The 21,681-nt window shown below is 44.6% G+C and overlaps 1 protein-coding gene across 1 annotated transcript in view; it reads right to left on the bottom strand.

Moving 5' to 3' along the window:
* Positions 1-18,249, bottom strand: part of kcnj19a (potassium inwardly rectifying channel subfamily J member 19a) — a 37,126-nt gene extending 18,877 nt beyond the window's left edge. Inside the window, exon 1 of the mRNA XM_024390107.2 lies at positions 17,062-18,249. Coding sequence (XP_024245875.1) covers positions 17,062-17,730 — 669 coding nt within the window. The 5' untranslated portion in view covers positions 17,731-18,249. The remainder of the gene's footprint in view (positions 1-17,061) is intronic.
* Between the last annotated feature and the right edge of the window lie 3,432 nt (positions 18,250-21,681).

Below are 21,681 nucleotides of genomic sequence, written 5' to 3'. Positions count from 1 at the left end.
GAGATTCCCTTAACTCAAAAAGGTCTATAGCTTGCACCTTATCCACTGCGTAGGCTACGTTTTCATAATATACTGAACAAAAATATAAACTCAACATGTAAAGGGTTGGTCCCATGCTGAAATAAAAGATGTAATAAAATGTTCCGGTGTCTCATGTCTCATGTTTTGAGGGAGATTCCAATTGTCATGCTGACTGCAGGAATGTCCAACAGAGCTGTTGTCAGAGAATTCAATGTTAATTGCTCTACTATAAGCAACATCGTTTTAGAGAATTTGGCAGTACATCCAACCGGCCTCACAACCACAAACCACATGTAACCACGCCATGTCACGCCATGACCTTAGAGATAATTTTATTCTCTATTTGGTAGGTCAGGGTGTGACTAGGGTGGGAAATCTATGCTTATTTCTTTGTTGGCCGAGTATGGTTCCCAATAAGAGGCAGCTGTCTATCGTTGTCTCTGATTGGGGATCATACTTAGGCAGCCCTTTTTCCCACCTTCAGTTGTGAGATCTTGTTGTTTGTGTTGCACTCCTAGCTTTACGTTCATTGAGTTGTTTATTGTTTATGGTGGAACATTTAAAAAATTAAAGAAAATGTACGCCTACCACGCTGCACATTGGTCTTCATTTAACGACGGGCGTAACAAAGGTCCCAACTCCAACGGACCAAGCAGCGTGGTCAGGAGGACTGGACCTGGGAGGAAATCCTGGAGGGAGCAGGACCCTGGATAAGGGCCGGGAAGTATCACCGTCCGAAGGAGGAGACCGAGGCAGCGAAAGAGGAACGGCAATGATACGAGGAGATAGCTCAACGAAGCAAGCTCGAGAGGCAGGGGGGGTGCACACAGGGAGATTGGCGGAATTAGGGTTCAGACCGCAGTCCGGAGTCTCCAGCAACGATCCGCAGTCCAGAGCCTCCAGCGACGATCTGCAGTCCAGAGCCTCCAGCAACAATCTGCAGTCCAGAGCCTCCAGCGACAGTCTTCAGTCCAGAGCCTCCAGCGACGATCTGCAGTCCGGAGCCTCCAGCGACGATCTGCAGTCCAGAGCCTCCAGCCGTGGTTCCCAGTTCAGAGACTCCGGCGATGATCCACGGTCCGGTTCCTCTAGCAACGATTCACGGTCCGGAGTCTCTGGCGACGATCCACAGTCCGGTTCCACAGAAGCGGAGGTATCAGCGTAGGGAGCGGGGGCTACGTCCCCAAACCAGAGCCGCCACCGACGGTAGATGCCCACCCGGACCCTCCCCTATAGGTTCAGGTTTGCGGCCGGGAGTCCGCACCTTGGGGGGGATACTGTCACGCCCTGACCTTAGAGATCATTTTATTCTCTATTTGGTAGGTCAGGGTGTGACTAGGGTGGGAAATCTATGTTTATATTTCTTTGTTGGCCGAGTATGGTTCCCAATCAGAGGCAGCTGTCTATTGTTGTCTCTGATTGGGGATCATACTTAGGCAGCCCTTTTTCCCACCTTCAGTTGTGGGATCTTGTATTTTGTGTTGCATGTGTCGCACTCCTAGCTTTCGTTGAGTTGTTTCGCCATTTACCGTAGTTCCAAAGTTATGAATATAATCCACAAGTTGGGACAAACCTACTCATTCAAGGGTTTTTCTTTATTTTTACTATTTTCTACATTGTAGCATAATAGTGAAGACATCAGAACTATAACGTAACACATATGGACTCATGCTGTAACCAAAAAAGTATTAAACAAATCAAAATATATATACAACTTTGCACACTCTAGCCATTCTCTCAACCAGCTTCAAGACGTAGTCATCTGGAATGCATTTGAATTAACAGGTGTTAAAAGTACATTTGTGGAATTTCTTTCCTTCTTAATGCGTTTGAGACAATCAGTTGTGTTGTGACAAGGTAGGGGTGGTATACAGAAGACAGCCCTATTTGGTAAAAGAGCAAGTCCATCTTATGGCAAGAACAGCTCAAATAAATCAAGAGTAATGACAGTCCATCATTACTTTCTATCATTACAGTCCATCATTACTTTAAGACAAGTGCTCAGTCAATCTGGGAAAACTTTGAAAGTTTCTTCAAGTGCTGTTGCAAAAATCATCAAGCGCTATGATGAAACTGACTCTCATGAGGACCGCCACAGGAAAGGAAGACCCAGAGTGACATCTGCTGCAGATGATAAGTTCATTAGAGTTACCATCCTCAGAAATTGCAGCCCAAATAAATGCTTCAGAGTTCAAGTAACAGACACATCTCAACATCAACTGTTCAGAGGAGACTGTGTGAATCAGGCCTTCGTGGTCAAATTTCTGCAAAGAAACCACTACTAAAGGACAGCAATAAGAAGAAGAGACTTTCTTTGGCCAAGAAACACGAGCAATGGTAATTAGACTGGTGGAAATCTGTCCCTTCGTCTGATGAGTGCAAATTTGTGATTTTTGGTTCCAACCGCTTTGTCTTTGTGAGACGCAGAGTAGGTGAACGGATCTCTGCATGTGTGAGAGGCACACTTAACCAGCATGGCTACCACAGCATTCTGCAGCGATACGCCATCCCATCTGACTTGAGCTTAGTGGGACTATCATTTGTTTTTCAACAGGACAATGACCCAACACACCTCCAGACTGTGTAAGGGCTATTTGACCAAGAATGAGAGTGATGGAGGGCTGCATCAGATGATCTGGCACCCACATCATCCGACCTCAACTGAATTGAAATGGTTTGGGATGAGTTGGACCGCAGAGTGAAGGAAAAGCAGCCAACAAGTCCTCAGCATATGTGGGAACTCCTGCAAGACTGTTAGAAAATCATTCCAGGTGAAGCTGGTTGAGAGAATGCCAAGAGTGTTCAAAGCTGTCATCAAGGCAAAGGGTGGCTACTTTGAAGAATCTCAAATATGAAATATATTTTAGATTTGTTTAACCATTTTTGGGTTATTACATGATGTGTTATTTCTTTATTTTGATGTCTTCACTATTATTCTACAATGTAGAATAATAGTAAAAATAAAGAAAAACCCTTGAATGAGTAGGTGTGTACAAACTTTTGACTGGTACTGCATGAACAAAGAGATGCCCATTAGGCAAGATACCTAAAAATCTAGGGAATGAGAATTGATCATACAATCCTTCCTCCATGGACGGGATAGAGGATAAGAGAGGGAAGAAAGGCATTTAATTCCATTTATAACATCTGAAGATGTAACCTTCTCAACCCAAAACCAAGCACCATTGGCCAATGAAACGATACCAAGTTAACCATGTAATCTGACCACTAAATCCCAATCTCCACAGGATGTCACAGCATCAAAGAGCTTGTGTGTGGGATGAGACCAATGTAAGTAAATTCCCTTTGCATACGAGTAATTCAGAGTTCACCTTGTACAGATACAAGGATCCACAAAGATCATACATCCATATAGATAGAGGAGGCTTCTCAATCCTGTGTGTGTAAAGGTAGCCTAGCGATTAAGGGTGTTGGACCAGTAACCAAGAGGTCGTTGGCTCGAAACCCAGAGCCGATTAGATAAAAAATCAGTTGATGTGCCCTTTAGCAAGGCACTTAACCCTAATTTCTCCTGTAAGTTGCTCTGTGTAAGACCGTCTGCTAAATGACAAAAATGTAAAGTCTGGTCTGATACTGACCTCCCCATGACATTGGCCTGTGGTCTAGTCGTCTGAGGTGCCAAACAGGGAATGATGCATCAGTAAACATCCTCTGGGATGCCAGGAAATATCACCACTGTCTTACCACACACTGAATCTCAATGAGCGGCACGGTGGGGTTTGTGTTATGATAAACTCATCTCTCTCTGTGTTCAGAGGGGATATTGTTCATGTCTACTATCAGGTGTTTACAGCCCAGTGAATACTGGACATGTGTTGGCTATTGTTCTTCTGTGTGTGGTTTAGCACCAAATTGGTTCTGGGCACTACTGCTTTTTACTGTCTGTGTCGGTTAAGATTAAAAAGACGGATGACTGTATCGTAAACGCTGACAAGCAAATCTTCCTGTGCCTGTGGCACTCTCCTCCACTCTCTTAGTGAAACGGAAGAATCAGAGAAAGACTGTGCACCAACAGCTTTCTCTCTACATCTCTGTCTCTGTTCAAACAAACACGCTAACCTTCCCACTGACATAACCAGACAGACAGGACATTTTAACTTATCAATTCTAGATGCTTTTGGGAAGGCAGCACCAAACTGCTGGTATGATACATAACGTTCTGAGAACCAGATGTTTCTTAGAGCTTGGTGAGGGCCTGGTTGTCCTACAGTGTATGGTTATTTTGCATACAACCTTCCCACAACTTTCTGGGAATGGTGCACGATAGTTGTTTGGCTTGGAACATTTATAGAACATTTATCAAACATTATTTTCTTGGCATTTCATTACTTTAATAGAACGTTTCCTAAAAAGTTCAAACATGGTTACATTTCATTTCAATTTTGAAATGTTATAGCAATGTTCTTTAACTGGTTTAACATTGGCAATGTACTCAAATAGTTCAGATAACGTTAAGGAAAAACTTTTTTTTTTGTGGTAATTTCCGTACTTCAGTTTCCTACATGTTTTCTCGTTGTTCTATTTAAAGTCATGTTCTCAAATTGTTCCGAGAATGTTAAGGAAAATTCCCATAAAAACCACAAGAAAACTTTAGTAACATTCAGAGAATGTTCTAAGAATGTTATTGAAAAACATATACATTCCGTTCTCAGCATCAACAAAACTCTCTTATGTCCTCTACCTTGTTAAGTGTTTACAGGTGTGTTGGCCGTGCCTGCTAATTGGCCACACCTGATCTCAATGAGTGCTTGTTTCCTTTGAAATGTGGTCTGTTTGAATAGACTAAAAATAACAGCTTTTATGAGTAAAAGAACATGGCATGCTAGCGCCATCCCGGTGGTGCAGTGGACTAATTCCATGGATGGAAAAAATAAGATTATAGGTTTGAATCTCACCCATTCTGAGTCACAATAAAAAAACATGTTTGCATGATTAATGCCTAAAGAAAATAATTTACATGTGTCCTATCTGTGCTTTGAGTTTAAAACAGTGAAACAAAAATAAACTAGCAGTCTTATTACAAGTCTTATTGAAACATTCAGTGAAAGTTTTAAGGAAGTTATTCAAAAAGCTCCCAATAACCTAGAATTTCCATCGTAGGAATCGTATGGCTTTATTCCTAGAACCAATGGGAAACCAAAAATGTTTGTTCCTACAACTTCTGAGGAACCAAATGTGCTAACTGGGATGTGTATGTGTCTGGCAGGTTAACATTTATTGTCTTGAGGCTTGTCCTGGAGGCAGAACAGAGCTATTTCCCCTTAGATAGGCCAGCTGCAAAGACAAAACTGGCTATATTGTAAAAATGAATGAAAACAAACATTTGCTTTTTGGTCATAATTTAAGGTTAGGAATAAGGGTAAACAATGTGGTTAATGTTAGATTTACGGTTAGGTTTAAAATATGATGTTATGACTTATGTTGTTATGACTCCAGAACAAGATTCATGATGAAAAAGACGCTAACTTGTGTGTTTTTTGTGTGTCTGTTTTTTTCTGTGTGTGTGTCTGTTTTTTGTTTTACTATCCTTGTGGGGACCAGAAGTCCTCTCAAAGATAGTAAAACAAGGAAAATTGGGCACATTTGTGTAGTAATGGTGCCGGAGAGGATGGCTGCCGTTTTATCTCTCTTAACCAACCGTGCTATTTTGTTTGTTTTTTTCGCATAGTTTGTAACTTGTTTTGTACATAATGTTGCTGCTACCGTCTCTTATGACCGAAAAGAGTTTCTGGACATCAGAACAGCGATTACTCACCTTGAATTGAATAAATCATCTTTCTTTAATGAGTCAGACGAGAGGGATTTACTCCAGACACGTGAACAGGCCCTCATCCCCGTCATTTGTAGGAGAAAAAGACAGAGATTTCGAGGAAGGTGATCGGGGTGCCTTGTGAGGATCAGGTGGTACTGTTTGCCAATGTACAATGTACAAAAAAATGTACAATGTACAAAAAATAAATGGGATGAACTAAAAGCACGTATATCCTACCAGCGGGACATTAAAAACGAATATCTTATGTTTCACTGAGTCGTGGCTGAACGACGACATTAATAACATACAGCTGCCGGGTTATACACTCTATCGGCAGTATAAGATAAGATAAGGGGTGGTGGTCTATGTATATTTGTAAACAACAGCTGGTGCACGATATCTAAGGAAGTCTTGAGGTTTTGCTAGAGAATCTCATGATAAGCTGTAGACCACACTATCTACCTAGAGTCCTCAAGTCCTTTTGTTCACCTGACCTAGAATTCCTCAAGTCCTTTTGTTTACCTGACCTAGAATTCCTTACAATCAAATGCCAACCGCATTATCTACCAAGAGAATTCTCTTCGATTATAATCACAGCCGTCTATACCCCCCCAGAGCAGACACCTCGAAGGCCATGAAAGAACCTCATTGCACTCCATGTAAACTGGAAACCATATATCCTGAGGCTGCATTTATTGTAGCTGGGGATTTAAACAAAGCTAATCTGAAAACAAGGCTCCCTAAATTTTATCAGCATATCAAATGCACGACCCGGGCTGGAAGCATTTTGGATCATTGCTACTCTAACTTCCGCGACGCATACAAAGCCCTCCCTCGCCCTCCTTTTGGCAAATCTCACCACGACTCCATTTTGTTGCTCCCAGCCTATAGACAGAAACTAAAAAAGGAAACGCCCGTGCTCAGGTCTATCAACCCTGGTCTGACCAATCGGATTCCACGCTTCAAGATTGCTTCGATCACGTGGACTGGGATATGTTCCGGGTAGCATCAGACAATAACATTGATGTATACGCTGACTCGGTGAGCGAGTTTATTAGCAAGTGCATCGGTGATGTTGTACCCACGGTGACTATTAAAACCTTCCCCAACCAGAAACCGTGGATTGATGGCAGCATTCGCGCAAAACTGAAAGCGCGAACCACTGCTTTAAATCATGGCAAGGTGACCGGAAACATGACCGAATACAAACAGTGTAGCTATTCCCTCCGCAAGGCAATCAAACAGGCTAAGCGTCAGTATAGAAACAAAGTAGAGTACCAATTCAACGGCTCAGATACGAGACGTATGTGGCAGGGTCTACAGTCAATCACAGATTATAAAAAGAAAACCAGCCCTGTCGCGGACACCGACGTCTTGCTCCCAGACAAACTAAACAACTTCTTTGCTCACTTTGTGGAAAATACAGTGCCACTGACACGGCCCTCTACCAAAACCTGTGGGCACTCCTTCACCGCAGCCAACGTGAGGAAAACATTTAAACGTGTTAACCCTCGCAAGGCTGCCAGCCCAGACGGCATCCCTAGCCGCATCCTCAGAGCATGCGCAGACCAGCTGCCTGGTGTGTTTAGGGACATATTCAATCCATCCCTATCCCAGTCTGCTGTTACCACATGCTTCAAGAGAGCCACCATTGTTACTGTTCCCAAGAAAGCTAAGGTAACTGAGCTAAACTACTATCGCCATAGCCCCGTAGCACTCACTTCCGTCATCATGAAGTGCTTTGAGAGACTATTCAAGGATCATATCACCTCCACCCTTCCTGACAACCTATACCCACTCCAAGTTGCTTACCGCCACAATAGGTCCACAGACGACGCAATCACACTGCACACTGCCCTAACCCATCTGGACAAGGGGAATACCTATATAAGAAGGCTGTTCATTGACTAGAGCTCAGCATTCAACACCATAGTACCCTCCAAACTCGTCATTAAGTTCAAGACCATGGGTCTCGACCCCGCCCTGTGCAACTGGGTCCTGGACTTTCTGATGGGCCGGTCCCCGGTGGTGAGGGTAGGAAACTACATCTCCACCCCGCTGATCCTCAACACTGGAGCCCCACAAGGGTGCATTCTCAGCCCTCTCCTGTACTCCCTGTTCACCAATGACTGTGTGGCCATGCACGCCTCCAAATCAATCGTCAAGTTTGCAGATGACACTACAGTGGTAGGCTTGATTACCAACAATGATGAGACGGCCTACAGGGAGGAGGTGAGGGCCCTCGGAGTGTGGTGTCAGGAAAATAACCTCACACTCAACGTCAACAAAACAAAAGGAGATGATTGTGGACTTCAGGAAACAGCAGAGGGAGCACCCCCCTATCCACATCGACGAAACAGTAGTGGAGAATGTGGAAAGTTTTAAGTTCCTCTGCGTACACATCATGGACAAACTGAAATGGTCCACCCACACAGACAGCGTGGTGAAGAATGCGCAACAGTGCCTCTTCAACCTCAGGAGGCTGAAGAAATTTGGCATTTCACCGGAAACACTCACAAACCTTTACAGATACACAATCGAGAGCATCCTGTCGGGCTGTATCACCGCCTGGTACGGCAACTGCTCCGCCCACAACTGTTAGGCTCTCCAGAGGGTAGTGTGGTCTGCACAATGCATCACTGGGGGCAAACTACCTGCCCTCCAGGACAGCTACAACACCCGATGTCACAGGAAGGCCAAATTGATCATCAAGGACAACAACCACCTGAGCCACTGCCTGTTCACCCCGTTATCGTCTAGAAGGCGAGGTCGGTACAGGTACATCAAAGCTGAGACCGAGAGACTGAAAAACAGCTTCTATCTCTTGGCCATCAGACTGTTAAACAGCCACCACTAACATTGAGTGGCTGCTGCCAACATACTGACTCAAATTTCTAGCCACTTTAATCATTTAAAAAAGTATTATTATGGAGGTAATAAATGTATCACTAGTCACTTTAAACAATGCCACTTTATATAATGTTTACATACCCTACATTACTCTTCTCACATGTATATACTGTACTCTATACCATCTACTGCATCTTGCCTATGCCGCACGGCCATCGCTCATCCATATATTTATGTGTACATATTCTTATTGATTCCTTTACACTTGTATGTATAAGCTAGTTCTTGGGAAATTGTTTGATTACTTGTTAGATATTACTGCACGGTCGGAACTAGAATCGCAAGCATTTCGCTACACTCGCATTAGCATCTGCTAACCATGTGTATGTGACCAATACAATTTGATTTGATTTAGAGAGTTTTCATCTGTATTTTTCGTAGCTGTCTTACATACCACCACAGACTGATTCTGGCACTAAGACAGCACTCAATGAGCTGTATAAAGCCATAAGCAAACAGCAAAACGCTCATCCAGAGGCTATGTACCCCCTGTATATAGCCTCGCTATTGTTATTTTACTGCTGCTCTTTCATTATTTGTTACTTTTATTTCTCACTTTTTTAGGTATTTTCTTAAAACTGCATTGTTGGTTAAGGGCTGGTAAGTAAGCATTTCACTGTACCTGTTGTATTCGGCACATGTGACAAATACAATTTAGTTTAGTTTGATTTGAACAAGGCTATTTTAGGCGTAGTGTTTAGGTTTAGGGTTTGGGTAACAATTAGGCTTACAATTAGGGTTAGAGGTTAGGTTTAGCATTGGGGTTAGGAGTTGGGGTTAGGTTAAGGGGTTAAGGTTAGTGTCAGGTTAAGAGTAAGAGTTCGGGAAAATTGGATTTTGAATGGGAATCAATTGTTTGGTTCCGAAAAAGAAACATGTGTGTGTGTGCGTGTGCGTATGTGTGTTTTTCCAGTAACTACTCTTAAACAATCACCTGTTTCTAAACATTTCAAACAGCCTTTCAGTCCTTTTTTTGTCCACCCAGAGAATTTTCCTCTTTGGAGCCATATCTTTTGAGTCGTATCTCTGCAGTGAGTGACTCATGGCTGAGGACAGGCACTACATGACATTTATTGGGCCTAAAGAGGCCTGGTCATCCGAGTCATCGCCACACTCCATGCCTGGGTCTCTCCAAAGCTCTCATTAATCAGGGGGCAGGCCGAGCGGCAGGCAGGCGACGGTGCATGTGTTGATTAGGTACTGGAGTGGTCTCTAGTTCACTGGCTGCTGGGGAAATTAAAGAGGCTGGTTGGAAGCGATTCACACAAGGAGGAGACGCAGGGGAAACGGAAATCACTGTTTTCTTGGAAATAATATAATCCACTCTGAAATTCAAATAGGCTGTTCTGTCATGCTAAACTGGAGGTTTAGTTAGCTCTCTCTGTCTCTTGTCTTGAACCAGTGTTTTAATGTGCAGTGTAATGCTCATAGACTGTCACAGGAGCGGTTGAAAACGACTCCGGTTCCAACTGCCATGGCCAAAATAGGGCGTAATGTGACAGTGCTGCCAGTGCCCACCCATAAATTCAATTTAAAACCTGAGAGGGATTCATATTGGAGCACTGGGAATAAGAGTCTAATGTGGCTCTGTGAATACACTGTACTGTAACCGACAGTTGTTGAGTAACATCATGGTTTACGGTCATAATGCTCTTGCTTTATTTTTGTCTCCGTTGTATCTCCGCCGACACACCATGTCCATCTGCGTTCCGCTTTCCACATTCCACTTCTATATCACTCACGGGTCACATGGTCTCTGGCAGTGATATAAGGAATAAAACATACTCCGCCACACACCTCAAACATACACTTCACGCGAGGCTTCCTTTATTGCCTTGGATAACAATGTGGGATGAGAGGCCAGGTGATAGTGTTAACCCTTCCACTGCCTTGGATCGGATGATATAGTTGTGTGTATCTGTGTGTGTGTCTGTGTGTGTGTGTGTGCGCGCACCCACATAAATATGTACTCTTCAGAGCCCCAGCAACCCTGAAGAATCTAACAAGTATTATTAGATGGCGCTGGAGAAGAAGGCTGACTTTTTAGTGTTCCTATCCAATTGTGTTTTTTTGTTCATTTCTTTGCATTATTTGTAACTTATTTTGGTACTTATTTTGTACATATGTTGCTGCTACCGTCTCTTCTGACCAAAAATAACTTCTGGACATCAGAACTGCGATTACTCACCACGAACTGGCAGAATCCTTTTTTGCTTTAACGAGTCCGACGAGCCCGTCGTGAAAGACAAACTGCTTTCCCGGGAACAGGCCCATATCCCCGTCATTTACGTCATTTGCATGAAGAGAAGGCAGAGAAAAAGGGTCTGGAGGGTGGGCTGCCTTCTGAGAATTAGTAGGCAATCGAATAAACCCCCACTGCCTTCCATTCTGCTAGCAAACATACAATCTTTGGAAAATAAAATTGATGACCTACACGGAAAAATAAACTACCAACGGGACATTCAAAACTGTAATATCCTATGCTTCAAGGAGTCATGGCTGAACGACAACATTACCTACCAACATACAGCTGGCTGGTTATACGCTTTATCGCCAGGATAGAACAGCGGCGTCTGGTAAGACAAGGGGAGGCGGACTATGTATTTTTGTAAATAACAGCTGGTGCACGATATCTAAGGAAGTCTCAAGGTTTTGCTCACCTGAGGTAGAGTATCTCATGATAAGCTGTAGACCACACTATCTACCTAGAGAGTTTTCATCTGTATTTTTTGTAGCTGTCTACATACCACCACAGACTCGTCCCCACAGTGACTGTACATACATGTACATACATACCCCAACCAGAAGCTATGGATTACAGGCAACATCCGCACTTAGCTAAAGGCTAGAGCTGCCGCTTTCAAGGAGCGGGACTCTAACTCGGACGCTTATAAGAAATCCCGCTATGCTTTCCGACGAACCGTCAAACAGGCAAAGTGCCAATACAGGACTAAGATTGAATCATACTACACCGGCTCTGATGCTCGTCAGATGTGGCAGGGCTTGCAAACCATTACAGACTACAAAGGGAAGCACAGCCGAGAGCTGCCCAGTGACACAAGCCTACCAGTCGATCTAAACTACTTCTATGCTCGCTTTGAGGTAAATAACACTGAAACATGCATGAGAGCACCAGCTGTTCCAGAAGACTGTCTGATCACGCTCTCCACAGCCGATGTGAGTAAGACCTTTAAACAGGTCAACATTCACAAAGCCACAGGGCCAGACGGTTTACCAGAACGTGTACTGGAAGCAAGCTCTATTGCACTCCACAATACCCTTTCCCACCTGGACAAAAGTAACACCTATGTGAGAATGTTATTAATTGACTACAGCTCAGCGTTCAACACCATAGTGCCCTCAAAGCTCAACACTAGGCTAAGGACCCTGGGACTAAATACATGCCTTTGCAACTGGATCCTGGACTTCCTGACGGCCGCCCCCAGGTGGTAAAGGTAGGTAACAACACATCTGCCACCTGATCCTGAACACAGGGACCCCTCAGGGGTGCGTGCTCAGTCCCCTCCTGTACCCCCTGTTCACTCATGACTGCACGGCCAGGCACGACTCCAACACCATCATTATGTTTGCCGATGAAACAACAGTGGTAGGCCTGATCACCTACAACGACGAGGCAGCCTATAGGGAGGAGGTCAGAGACCTGGCCATGTGGTGCCAGGACAATAACCTTTCCCTCAACGTGATCAAGACAAAAGAGATGATTGCGGACTACAGGAAAAAGAAGACCGAGGACGTCCCCATTCTCATCGACGGGCCTGTAGTGGAGCAGGTTGAGAGCTTCAAGTTCCTTGGTGTCCACATCACCAACAAACTAACATGGTCCAAGCACACCAAGACAGTTGTGAAGAGGGTGCGACGAAACCTATTCCCCCTCAGGAGACAGGAGAAAACATTTGGCATGAGCCCTCAGATCCTTAAAAGGTTCTACAGCTGCACCATCGAGCGAATCCTGACTGGTTGCAACACTGCCTGGTATGGCAATTTCTCAGCCTCCGACCACAAGGCACTACAGTTTGTAGTGAGTACGGCCCAGTACACCACTGGGGCAAAGCTTCCTGCCATCCAGGACCTCTATACTAGGCGGTGTCAGAGGAAGGCCTTAAAAATTGTCAAAGACTCCACTCACCCTAATCATAGACTGTTCTCTCTGCTACCGCGGCAAGTGGTACCGGAGCGCCAAGTGTTGGTCCAAGAGGCTTCTGAACAGCTTCTACCCCCAAGCCATAAGACTCCTGAACATCTAATCAAATGGCTACCCAGACTATTTGCATTGCACCCCCCTCCCCCCTCTTTTTCACCACTTTTACTCTCTGTTGTTATCATCTGGGCATAGTCACTTTAATAACTCTACCTACATGCACATATTACCTCGACTAACCGGTGCCCCAGCATATTAACTCTGTACCGGTACCCCATTGTATGTAGTCTCGCTATTGTTATTTTACTGCTGCTCTTTAATTACTTGTTACTTTGTTTCTTATTCTGATTCTGTTTTTTGTTTTTTTTCACTGTGTTGTTGGTTAGGGGCTCGTAAGTCAAATGGAAATCAATCCCAGTGCTAGTAGCTGCCTGCCTGTCTAGCCTATACCACATCTCCCACCTTGAAACAGTTTGCTACAACAGAAACATTATGCTGCAGCAACAACAAAAATGTGGATTATAATTCATGGACATTTTTGTATGGGTTGATCATTTCTTTGTAAGGGAAAATAAATTCTGAAACATCAAAATGGAAATTTCAAATGCCTATTTAAACCTCAAATACACTACAAATGAAGATCCTTCATCTGTATACCTGTCACCCATTCTCTTTCTCTCTCTCTCGGTCTCTCTGTATTTTCTACTACAGCCTCTTCTCTTCTCTTTCTCCATTCAGCTGCGCCTCTCTCATATTTTGGTGTGAGAGTGAGGAGCGTTCCAGCAAGATGCACTCGGAGGCTTACTGAGTCTGCCTGGCCCTGCCAGCACCAGCTCTGGGTTTGGATGGCTGTCGGCTCTGATTAGTCTGTTTCTGTGCCCTGTGAGATGGAGCTGGGCCCTTCTGCTGTCTGCTCCCCTCTAGTAATCAGCCACGCCACATCAGCGGTGCTGCATTACGCGAGGCTACACCCAGCTAGCCAACACAACACTTCCCCCCCCCCAAACAACAAACAAGCAGCCTAGCTACCAGCAATCAGTCCGGAATTCGACAAGGACTGGACTGTCGCTCGGCTCAGCCAGCTCACAGTGCCAGTCAAATCATCCAGCAAATGTCTTATGAAGGAAATCTTTGCATAGGCCTATATTCACGGTTACTGCCTGCAGAATTGGCGCCGCTGCTTTTTGGATGTGGGTTCTGTGGTTGGCTGTGCGATTGGTGGGTTTGATTGAAGTGAGCCGTCCTGGCTAGAATGAGATGTGGACTGTGACTGACAGACATGGTCACAAGGAGCAGATGCCTTAACTACACCATGTTGTAAACCCAAACAGGTGTCATGCCAATACTGCCTGCCCATCCTCTCCTCTGTCTTTTATGAGCCTCTGAATGAGCAGCTGTCACTGCCACACACACACACACCTATGTACACACATTCTGTACAGTCATACAGTATGTATGTATGTATGAATGATGGGACTTAACTGAAGAATGACTACAGGAGTTCATCAGGACTTTGCTTTTCTCCAACCGATATGTGCTCTATTTGTTTGATTGGTGTTAAGTGGTTCTAACACATGCCAGGTCATGTTACAGTGTATATTTATGAACATATGGCAAGTCAATACCTAAATGGAAGGTGGAGAGGACTATTGAAAAACCTGTACAGATTTGTGAGTAACAGTGTGGATTGGGGGAACAGGTGGAAGAGGGGCATGATTCAACAGCACCACCATCATCCCTCTACTAGTACTGCACTGACAAAATACAAACATTCATTTACAAAATGGCATGATTCCTGTGAAGTAATGATTTATTTTGCATGACTATAATTCATGTTAACTTTTACAACTGTTTTAACACGATTCATCTCGGAGTAATTTGATTTCAGATGTGTTTTCCCAAAACTAGGAGGCTTATTTGTACATTTTCTGTGCTGGCCAAAGGGTCTTTGAAGTGAAAGTAGCACAGGGCTGTGCTGTGAAGCTTGACAGCAGAGCAACAATTACTAAAGACCCCAGAGCACAGTGTGGGTTGTATGGATGGTACCTCAAAGAGAGAAAGAGAGAGCAGGAGAGGAGGAGGGGGATGATATTTATTCTTTCATCCCCCCCCCTCCTTTTGTAGTCAGAGAGAAAAGGTGAGTGTGAGTTTCTTACTTGTGCTCAAAGTGCCTACCTGCGCTTCACATATTTCATGACGCAATCTCTGTGAGTGCCACTTGTAGCCTACCCACTGGGCACAAACTAGGCACACACTGGTTGAATCACAGTTGTTTCCACGTCACTCCACTGGGCACAGACGCTGAATGGACGTCTGTGCCCAGTGGGTATACTTTCTTTCTCTCCCGTCCTCCTTTTTCCTCTCAAAATACACCCACTGTAGGGGAGCTTTATATTGTGAAGGCGCCTGGGTCTGTGCTTGAGCCTTATTCAATTATTGCACAGGATAAATCAATCAACAGACTAGCCCTCTAGTACATGACCAGCCATTTGGAGCACCGGGCACCCTGTCAACTGTGTGATGCAACCCTCCAGCTGCTGTAAATGGTCTGCCTGGGAGGCTGAGCGAGAGGATGGGGTTCATCCCAGAGAAACACCCTGCTTGGGGCTATCGATTGTGGCTGTTCTGACTGCGTGCCTAGGAGGCTGTTCTCTTTGGGGACTGCCTGGCTATGACTGAGGGGTGGGGTTCTCCCTTCCTCTCTCTCTCTCTCAGCCACACTGGATGTACAGTATGTGTTGTTAAGTTGACCCACACTATGTTCAATGTGCTGTGCCGATGTGTTCACGGTGGTGGAACACATACTTAAACAAGCTCAAAGCGCCTCACTGGGTGTGTGTGTGTGTGTATGTGTGCATGTGTGAGTGTGTGTATTCTCAGAAACCAATGTTTTTGCCTCTCTTTGGTTTCATATCGGAGTGTCTCTGACAAAAGTCCTACTCAAACATCACATTGTGATGTGAACCAGACCTTACAACATGAGAGTGAAGATGAAAAATGTATCCACGTGCACTATAAATATGATTTATTCCATTACTCCAGGGTCTTAAGTCCAGGGCCACTTCTGACCTGACGTCATGCTTGATCGGAGGGAGCAGCATGTATACTGCTCCATGGCTGATGATGATTTGATTCTTTGTGTTTCATTGCTGGAGTTGTAACTGTCAAACCCCAGCCTGAGAGCCCAGGTCTCTGTCAGAGCAGCTCACTGATACACTACCGTGCCCCGCGGTGACTGATTTTGGACACGCTGTGGCTGCACCACCAAAGAACTCTCTCTCTCTCTCAGCTCCCCCTCTCTCTCTCTCTCTTTCTCGGGCCCCTCTGTCTCGCTCTCTCTCTCTCTCTCTCAACCCCTCTCTGTCTCTCTCTCTCAACTCCTCTCTGTTGCTCTCTGCTCCTCCCAGCTACACTCTATCTCAGCCCCCCTCTGTCTTTCTCTCTCAGCCCCTCAGTCTCTCTCTCTCTCTCTCAAGCCCTCTCTGTCTCTCTCTCAACTCCTCTCTGTTGCTCTCTGCTCCTCCCAGCTACACTCTCTCAGCCCCCCTCTGTCTTTCTCTCTCAGCCCCTCAGTCTCTCTCTCTCTCTCTCAAGCCCTCTCTCTCTCTCTCTCTCTCTCTCTCTCTCTCTCCCTTTCTCTCTCTTATCAGACCCTGTCTTGGAAACATCTGCCACTCAGCCAAAATACAATCTCACTACTAAGGATTATGCTAATACAATTTTAAGCCTTTTTTGTTGAACAAGGCACACACTGTGGACTAAGAGCTGCTTATAATTAAGCTTAGAAAAAAAAATATATATCTCTGATATGCAACTGCTATCATAGTGCAGCTAGACTCCTATAGGTTTATTCTATTCAATTTGATTACATTTATTACATTTTCTTGTGTTGTCTGTTCGCCACTTTCAGGTTTAATTGATTGTTTGCCACAGCATTTTAGGACCCCAAATGCAGACAGGGTGACGGAGAAGCACATACTTTATGTGAAATAATGAATGCGAATATAATACATGACAATTAGTTACGCACATGAAATATGACATTAGCACACAACATCTTGGCATTTTATGCTCGAGAGTTTAATTTTCCACTATCCCTGAAGGCTTTTAGTAGAGAATTATCACCGTGGGTCCTTTTATGATTAGTTGCCTAAATACCCCTGTGGTGCAGAGCGCATCTGATGCTTGTTTACCTTACCTTTATGAGTTTGCACCTGATCTGCGCGGACACCATATGGCTGTTTCGCAGGTTGCCCACGCGGAACATGAGGCACAGTTTGCCGTCGCGCTGTGAGATCACCGAGTCCTGGCTAAACATAAGCGTCTCTGCGCGCTTCTTAGGCTGGGACATTTTAATGAACATGCAGCCGATCAGAAAGGCGTCCACGATTGACCCCAGCAGCGACTGGAACAAGAAGAGAATAATGCCCTCTGGACATTTCTCCGTTATGTAGCGGTAGCCGTAGCCGATGGTGGCCTCGGTCTCTATGAAGAATAGGAAAGCAGAGGGGAAGTTGTAAACGTTGGCAACGCAGGGGGTGTAGGACGAGTCGTGACCATGATTTATGTCCCCTCTGATGTAGGCGATGATCCACCACATAGAAGCCATGACCAGCCATGCTACTGTATAGGTCAGAACAAAGATAAGTAAGTTCCATCGCCACTTGAGGTCCACCAAGGTGGTGAAGAGGTCGGAGATGTATCGGCTGGTCTCCCCGCCGAGATTCCCGTGCTGCACGTTGCAACGACCGTTCTTCTCCACGAACCGCTGGCGTTTCTTTTTAACAGGTGCTGAAAAGGCGGTGTTGTCACGGTTTGTATTCACTACCTGATAGTCCTCCCCAAATTTCCTCCGTAGCGCGGCCATAACTTTAGCAGAGTGTGAAAAAAAATCACTTGCAGTTTTGATCCATTACTTTGTTTTCTTTGTTTCACAAAGACTTGTTATCTGCAGTGCGTAAAGGACTCCATGGCCAATAACGGGCTGCGCAAGGATCTGTGTATACTCCCCAAAACAGTGCACTCTTTACAAAAAGCTTTTATACTACTCACACCGGCTTTAGTTGAACATTTTCCACACAAACAAATATATGATGGGTTGATGTGCCATAAGGAGGTGATGGTTGTTCGCTCGCTGTCCCTCCGCTCAAGTGAGAGTGCGCTCGGAGTAGACAGTCTCCTGAAGAGACATGCCCACACTGAGAGACTGCGTGTGTGTGTGTGTGTATGCAAGAGAGATAGGTGGGGTTATTCAATATAATTTATCAGCAGATTTTTTTAAAATATTAAAATAAATACAAAATATATATGTCATTCAAAAACAGTATTCCTTGAGGAGAGGTAGGCCTGCGGATAGGATCATTACAAAAAACAACCACTTGACAAGGCTACTGTCGCCTAATGAAACTCGGGACGGTTGTACCCGGTGCAGCCCTCCGCTAACCACTCTCAACCGTCAGACAATGCCACCTTGCGGACAGAAAACGCACGTACAGTCGTATGAGAGTAGAGCAGCTGTCAGTGATTTAGTGAGCCTATACTTTTCTTTGATGTCCTCTATTAAAACAGTCAAATAAAAACAGTGTTTATTAATTTACTCCAATTTGCTTTGCAGCAACTTTCCGGTCATTCTATTTCTACACAGCTCCAAATCCGACCCCCTTGCTAATGGAGTAGCTCTCCTCCAGTTTCCTGTCGAGAGGCTGTTATTGATTCAAACATACTCCACGCCGTTTTCAGATCTGTCCCAGAGGACATCTTCAAAACGGTGGGTAGGTTCAACCTTGGCACTTGCTGCTAATCAGCCCAGCACAAAATAGTGTATTGTTGCTGTAGAAGATGGCTGAATCACCTGCATATGCTATAATGTTAATTCCTGTTAGTCCGTTTCTGCATTGATTGAACTTCATAACCATCTGTCGGACATGGTTATGTCATTTTATCTACACTGAGTGTACAAAACACCCATGACATAAACCAGGTATTCACAAACTGGGGTACGCAATGCCGTCAGGCTACACCAGATTCAAATGTGATTCACATGTTTGTTTGTTTTTATTCATAAAAAACGCAGACATTTAGAAACAAAAACATGCCAATTTTTCAAATATGCCGCAGGAGTTTTTTGAGCAACAATTAAGACAACTGTCAAGTAGTAAGACATGTATAAGATCAACAGATACCATTAATAAGAAGGGTCTAGTGGAGTCTTATATGGTGAGCTACCGAGTGGCTAGGACAGGCAAGCCCCATACTATTGTGGAGGACTTAATTCTTCCTGCTGCCGCAGATGTGGCTGGGACAATGCTGGGGGAAAGGTCCAAAAAACTATACAGACCATATCTTCATCAAACAACACTGTTTCACGACACATCAGCGACATGGCAAGAGATGTTTCAAAACAATTACTGTTTCGCATACTAGCCAGTGAATTCTATGCGTTACAGCTGGATGAGTCAACAGATGTGGCAGGCCTAGCACAGCTCCTGGTATATGTCTGTTACAGCTGGATGAGTCAACAGACGTGGCGGGCCTGGCACAGCTCCTGGTATATGTCCGTTACGTTTATGGGGGGTCAATGAAGGAAGACATCCTCTTCTGCAAACCGCTGGAAACCAGGACAACAGGAGAGGATATTTTTAAAGTACTGGGCAGCTTTGTGACATTAAATGGACTTTGGTGGTCAAGATGTGTTGGTATCTGTACTGATGGCACAAAAGCCATGACAGGGAGACATAGTGGAATGGTAACGTGCGTGCAGGCAGTTGCTCCCAACGCCACCTGGGTACACTGCAGCATCCACCTAGAGGCTCTTGCTGCCAAGGGAATGCCTGAGAGCTTGAAATATGTTTTGGACACTACAGTGAAAACTTTGTTAAGGCAAAGCCCCCTGAACTCTTGTGTATTTTCTGCACTATGCAATGATATGGGCAGTGACCATGCTTTTACAACATACAGAAGTGTGCTGGTCATCAATGGGGTAAAGTATTGACATGTTTTTTTTAATTGACTGACCTTTACTGACCATCATTTTCACGAGTCTGACCGCTTGCATGACGAGTTTCTCACACGACTGGCCTATCTGGGTGATGTTTTTTCTCGCCTGAATGATCTGAATCTAGGGACTCTCCGCGACTATGTTCAATGTGTGGGACAAAATTGAGGAGATGATTAAGAAGTTGGAGATCTTCTCTCTCTGCATTAACAAGGACAACACACAGGTCTTTCCATCATTGTATGATTGTTTTGTGTGTAAATGAACGAAGCACCTGAGTGAGTTGGTTGCGCAATTACACAGGTACTTTCCAGAAATGGATGACACAAACAACTGGATTCGTTACCCCTTTCATGCCCTGCCTCCAGTCCGCTTACCGGTATCTGAACAAGAGAGCCTCATTGAAATTGCAACAAGCGGTTCTGTGAAAATTGAATTTAATCCATTTTCTGGATTGAGCTGCGCTCAGAGTATCCTGCTTTGGCAAATTGCGCTGTTAAGACACTTTGCTGTTAAGACACTAATGCCCTTTGCAACCACGTACCTATGTGAGAGTGGATTCTCGGCCCTCACTAGCATGAAAATTAAATACAGGCACAGACTGCGTGTGGAAAATTATTTAAGACTGAGACTCTCTCCAATACAACCCAACATTGCAGAGTTATGTGCATCCTTTCAAGTACACCCTTCTCATTAACCTGTGGTGAGTTATTCACCATTTTCGATGAACAAATAAAGTTAAATATGTAAGACGGCTAAATAAAGAGCTAAATGATTGATTATTATTATTTGTTCCCTGGTCCTATAAGAGTTCTTTGTCACTTCCCACGAGCTTTGTCACTCATTCCTATGTTTAATAAATGTATCGTATAGTGTGTGTGCGGCAGGCTTACAAGGATGGCAAAAAAACAACATTTGACAGAACACTGCCCCTGGTGCTAGAGGGGGTACGCAGCTGGAGGTTGAAAGTTTGAAGGGGTACAGGACTACAAAAAGATTTGGAACCACTGACATAGACTGACCAGGTGAATCCAGGTGAAAGATCTCTTAAATCCACTTCAGTCAGTGTAGATGAACTGCAACGCTACCGGGTTATTCACACTCAACTATTTCCCCTGTATATCAAAAATGGTCCACGACCCAAAGGACATTCAGCCAATTTGCTTTCGACAGCCTGTAGCGTCCATGCCTTGACAAATTAAAGCTGTTCTGAGGGGCAAAAGGGTGGGAGGGGTCTTAATGTTTTGTACAATCAGTGTGTATCAACACAATTCTTCACTGTATCACACATGGGGTTTGTCATAGTTGTGGTTAGGCTAATTCTAGGCGCAACTTATTCTGGCAGTACCTTGTGTTTATAGAGAGAGAAAGAGACTAGTGTGGCGTGGCTGATGACATACAGTAGGTCCGTTCAGCAGAGCAGTCGTGATCAAATACATTTTCTGTTGCAATAGTACAATTGTCTGTTACTGCCATTAACAGGCCCACAAGGAGATAACCAGCTGTTTCACTGTGATTAGTCATTTAGGGATAGATAGATTCCCAGTAATCTAACAGACAGACAATGAATGGGTGTGCTGTTGTGTTCAAATGAAATGAGAATGGGTCCCCAGAGGTTAGACACTCAACTGTCACGACTTCCGCCGAAGTCGGTCCCTCTCCTTGTTCGGGTGGCGTTCGGCGGTCGGGTTAATGGTGTTGATGTGAGCCATTACCAACCTTTCAAAGCACTTCATGGCTACAGACGTGAGTGCTACGGGTCTGTTAGTCATTTAGGCAGGGTGCCTTTCTGTTCTTGGGCACAGGGACTATGGTGGTCTGCTT

The sequence above is a fragment of the Oncorhynchus tshawytscha genome, linkage group LG27 (assembly GCF_018296145.1).
Source record: "Oncorhynchus tshawytscha isolate Ot180627B linkage group LG27, Otsh_v2.0, whole genome shotgun sequence".
In the NCBI taxonomy this organism is placed as follows: domain Eukaryota; kingdom Metazoa; phylum Chordata; class Actinopteri; order Salmoniformes; family Salmonidae; genus Oncorhynchus; species Oncorhynchus tshawytscha.
This window is presented reverse-complemented; position numbering and strand designations above follow the sequence as displayed.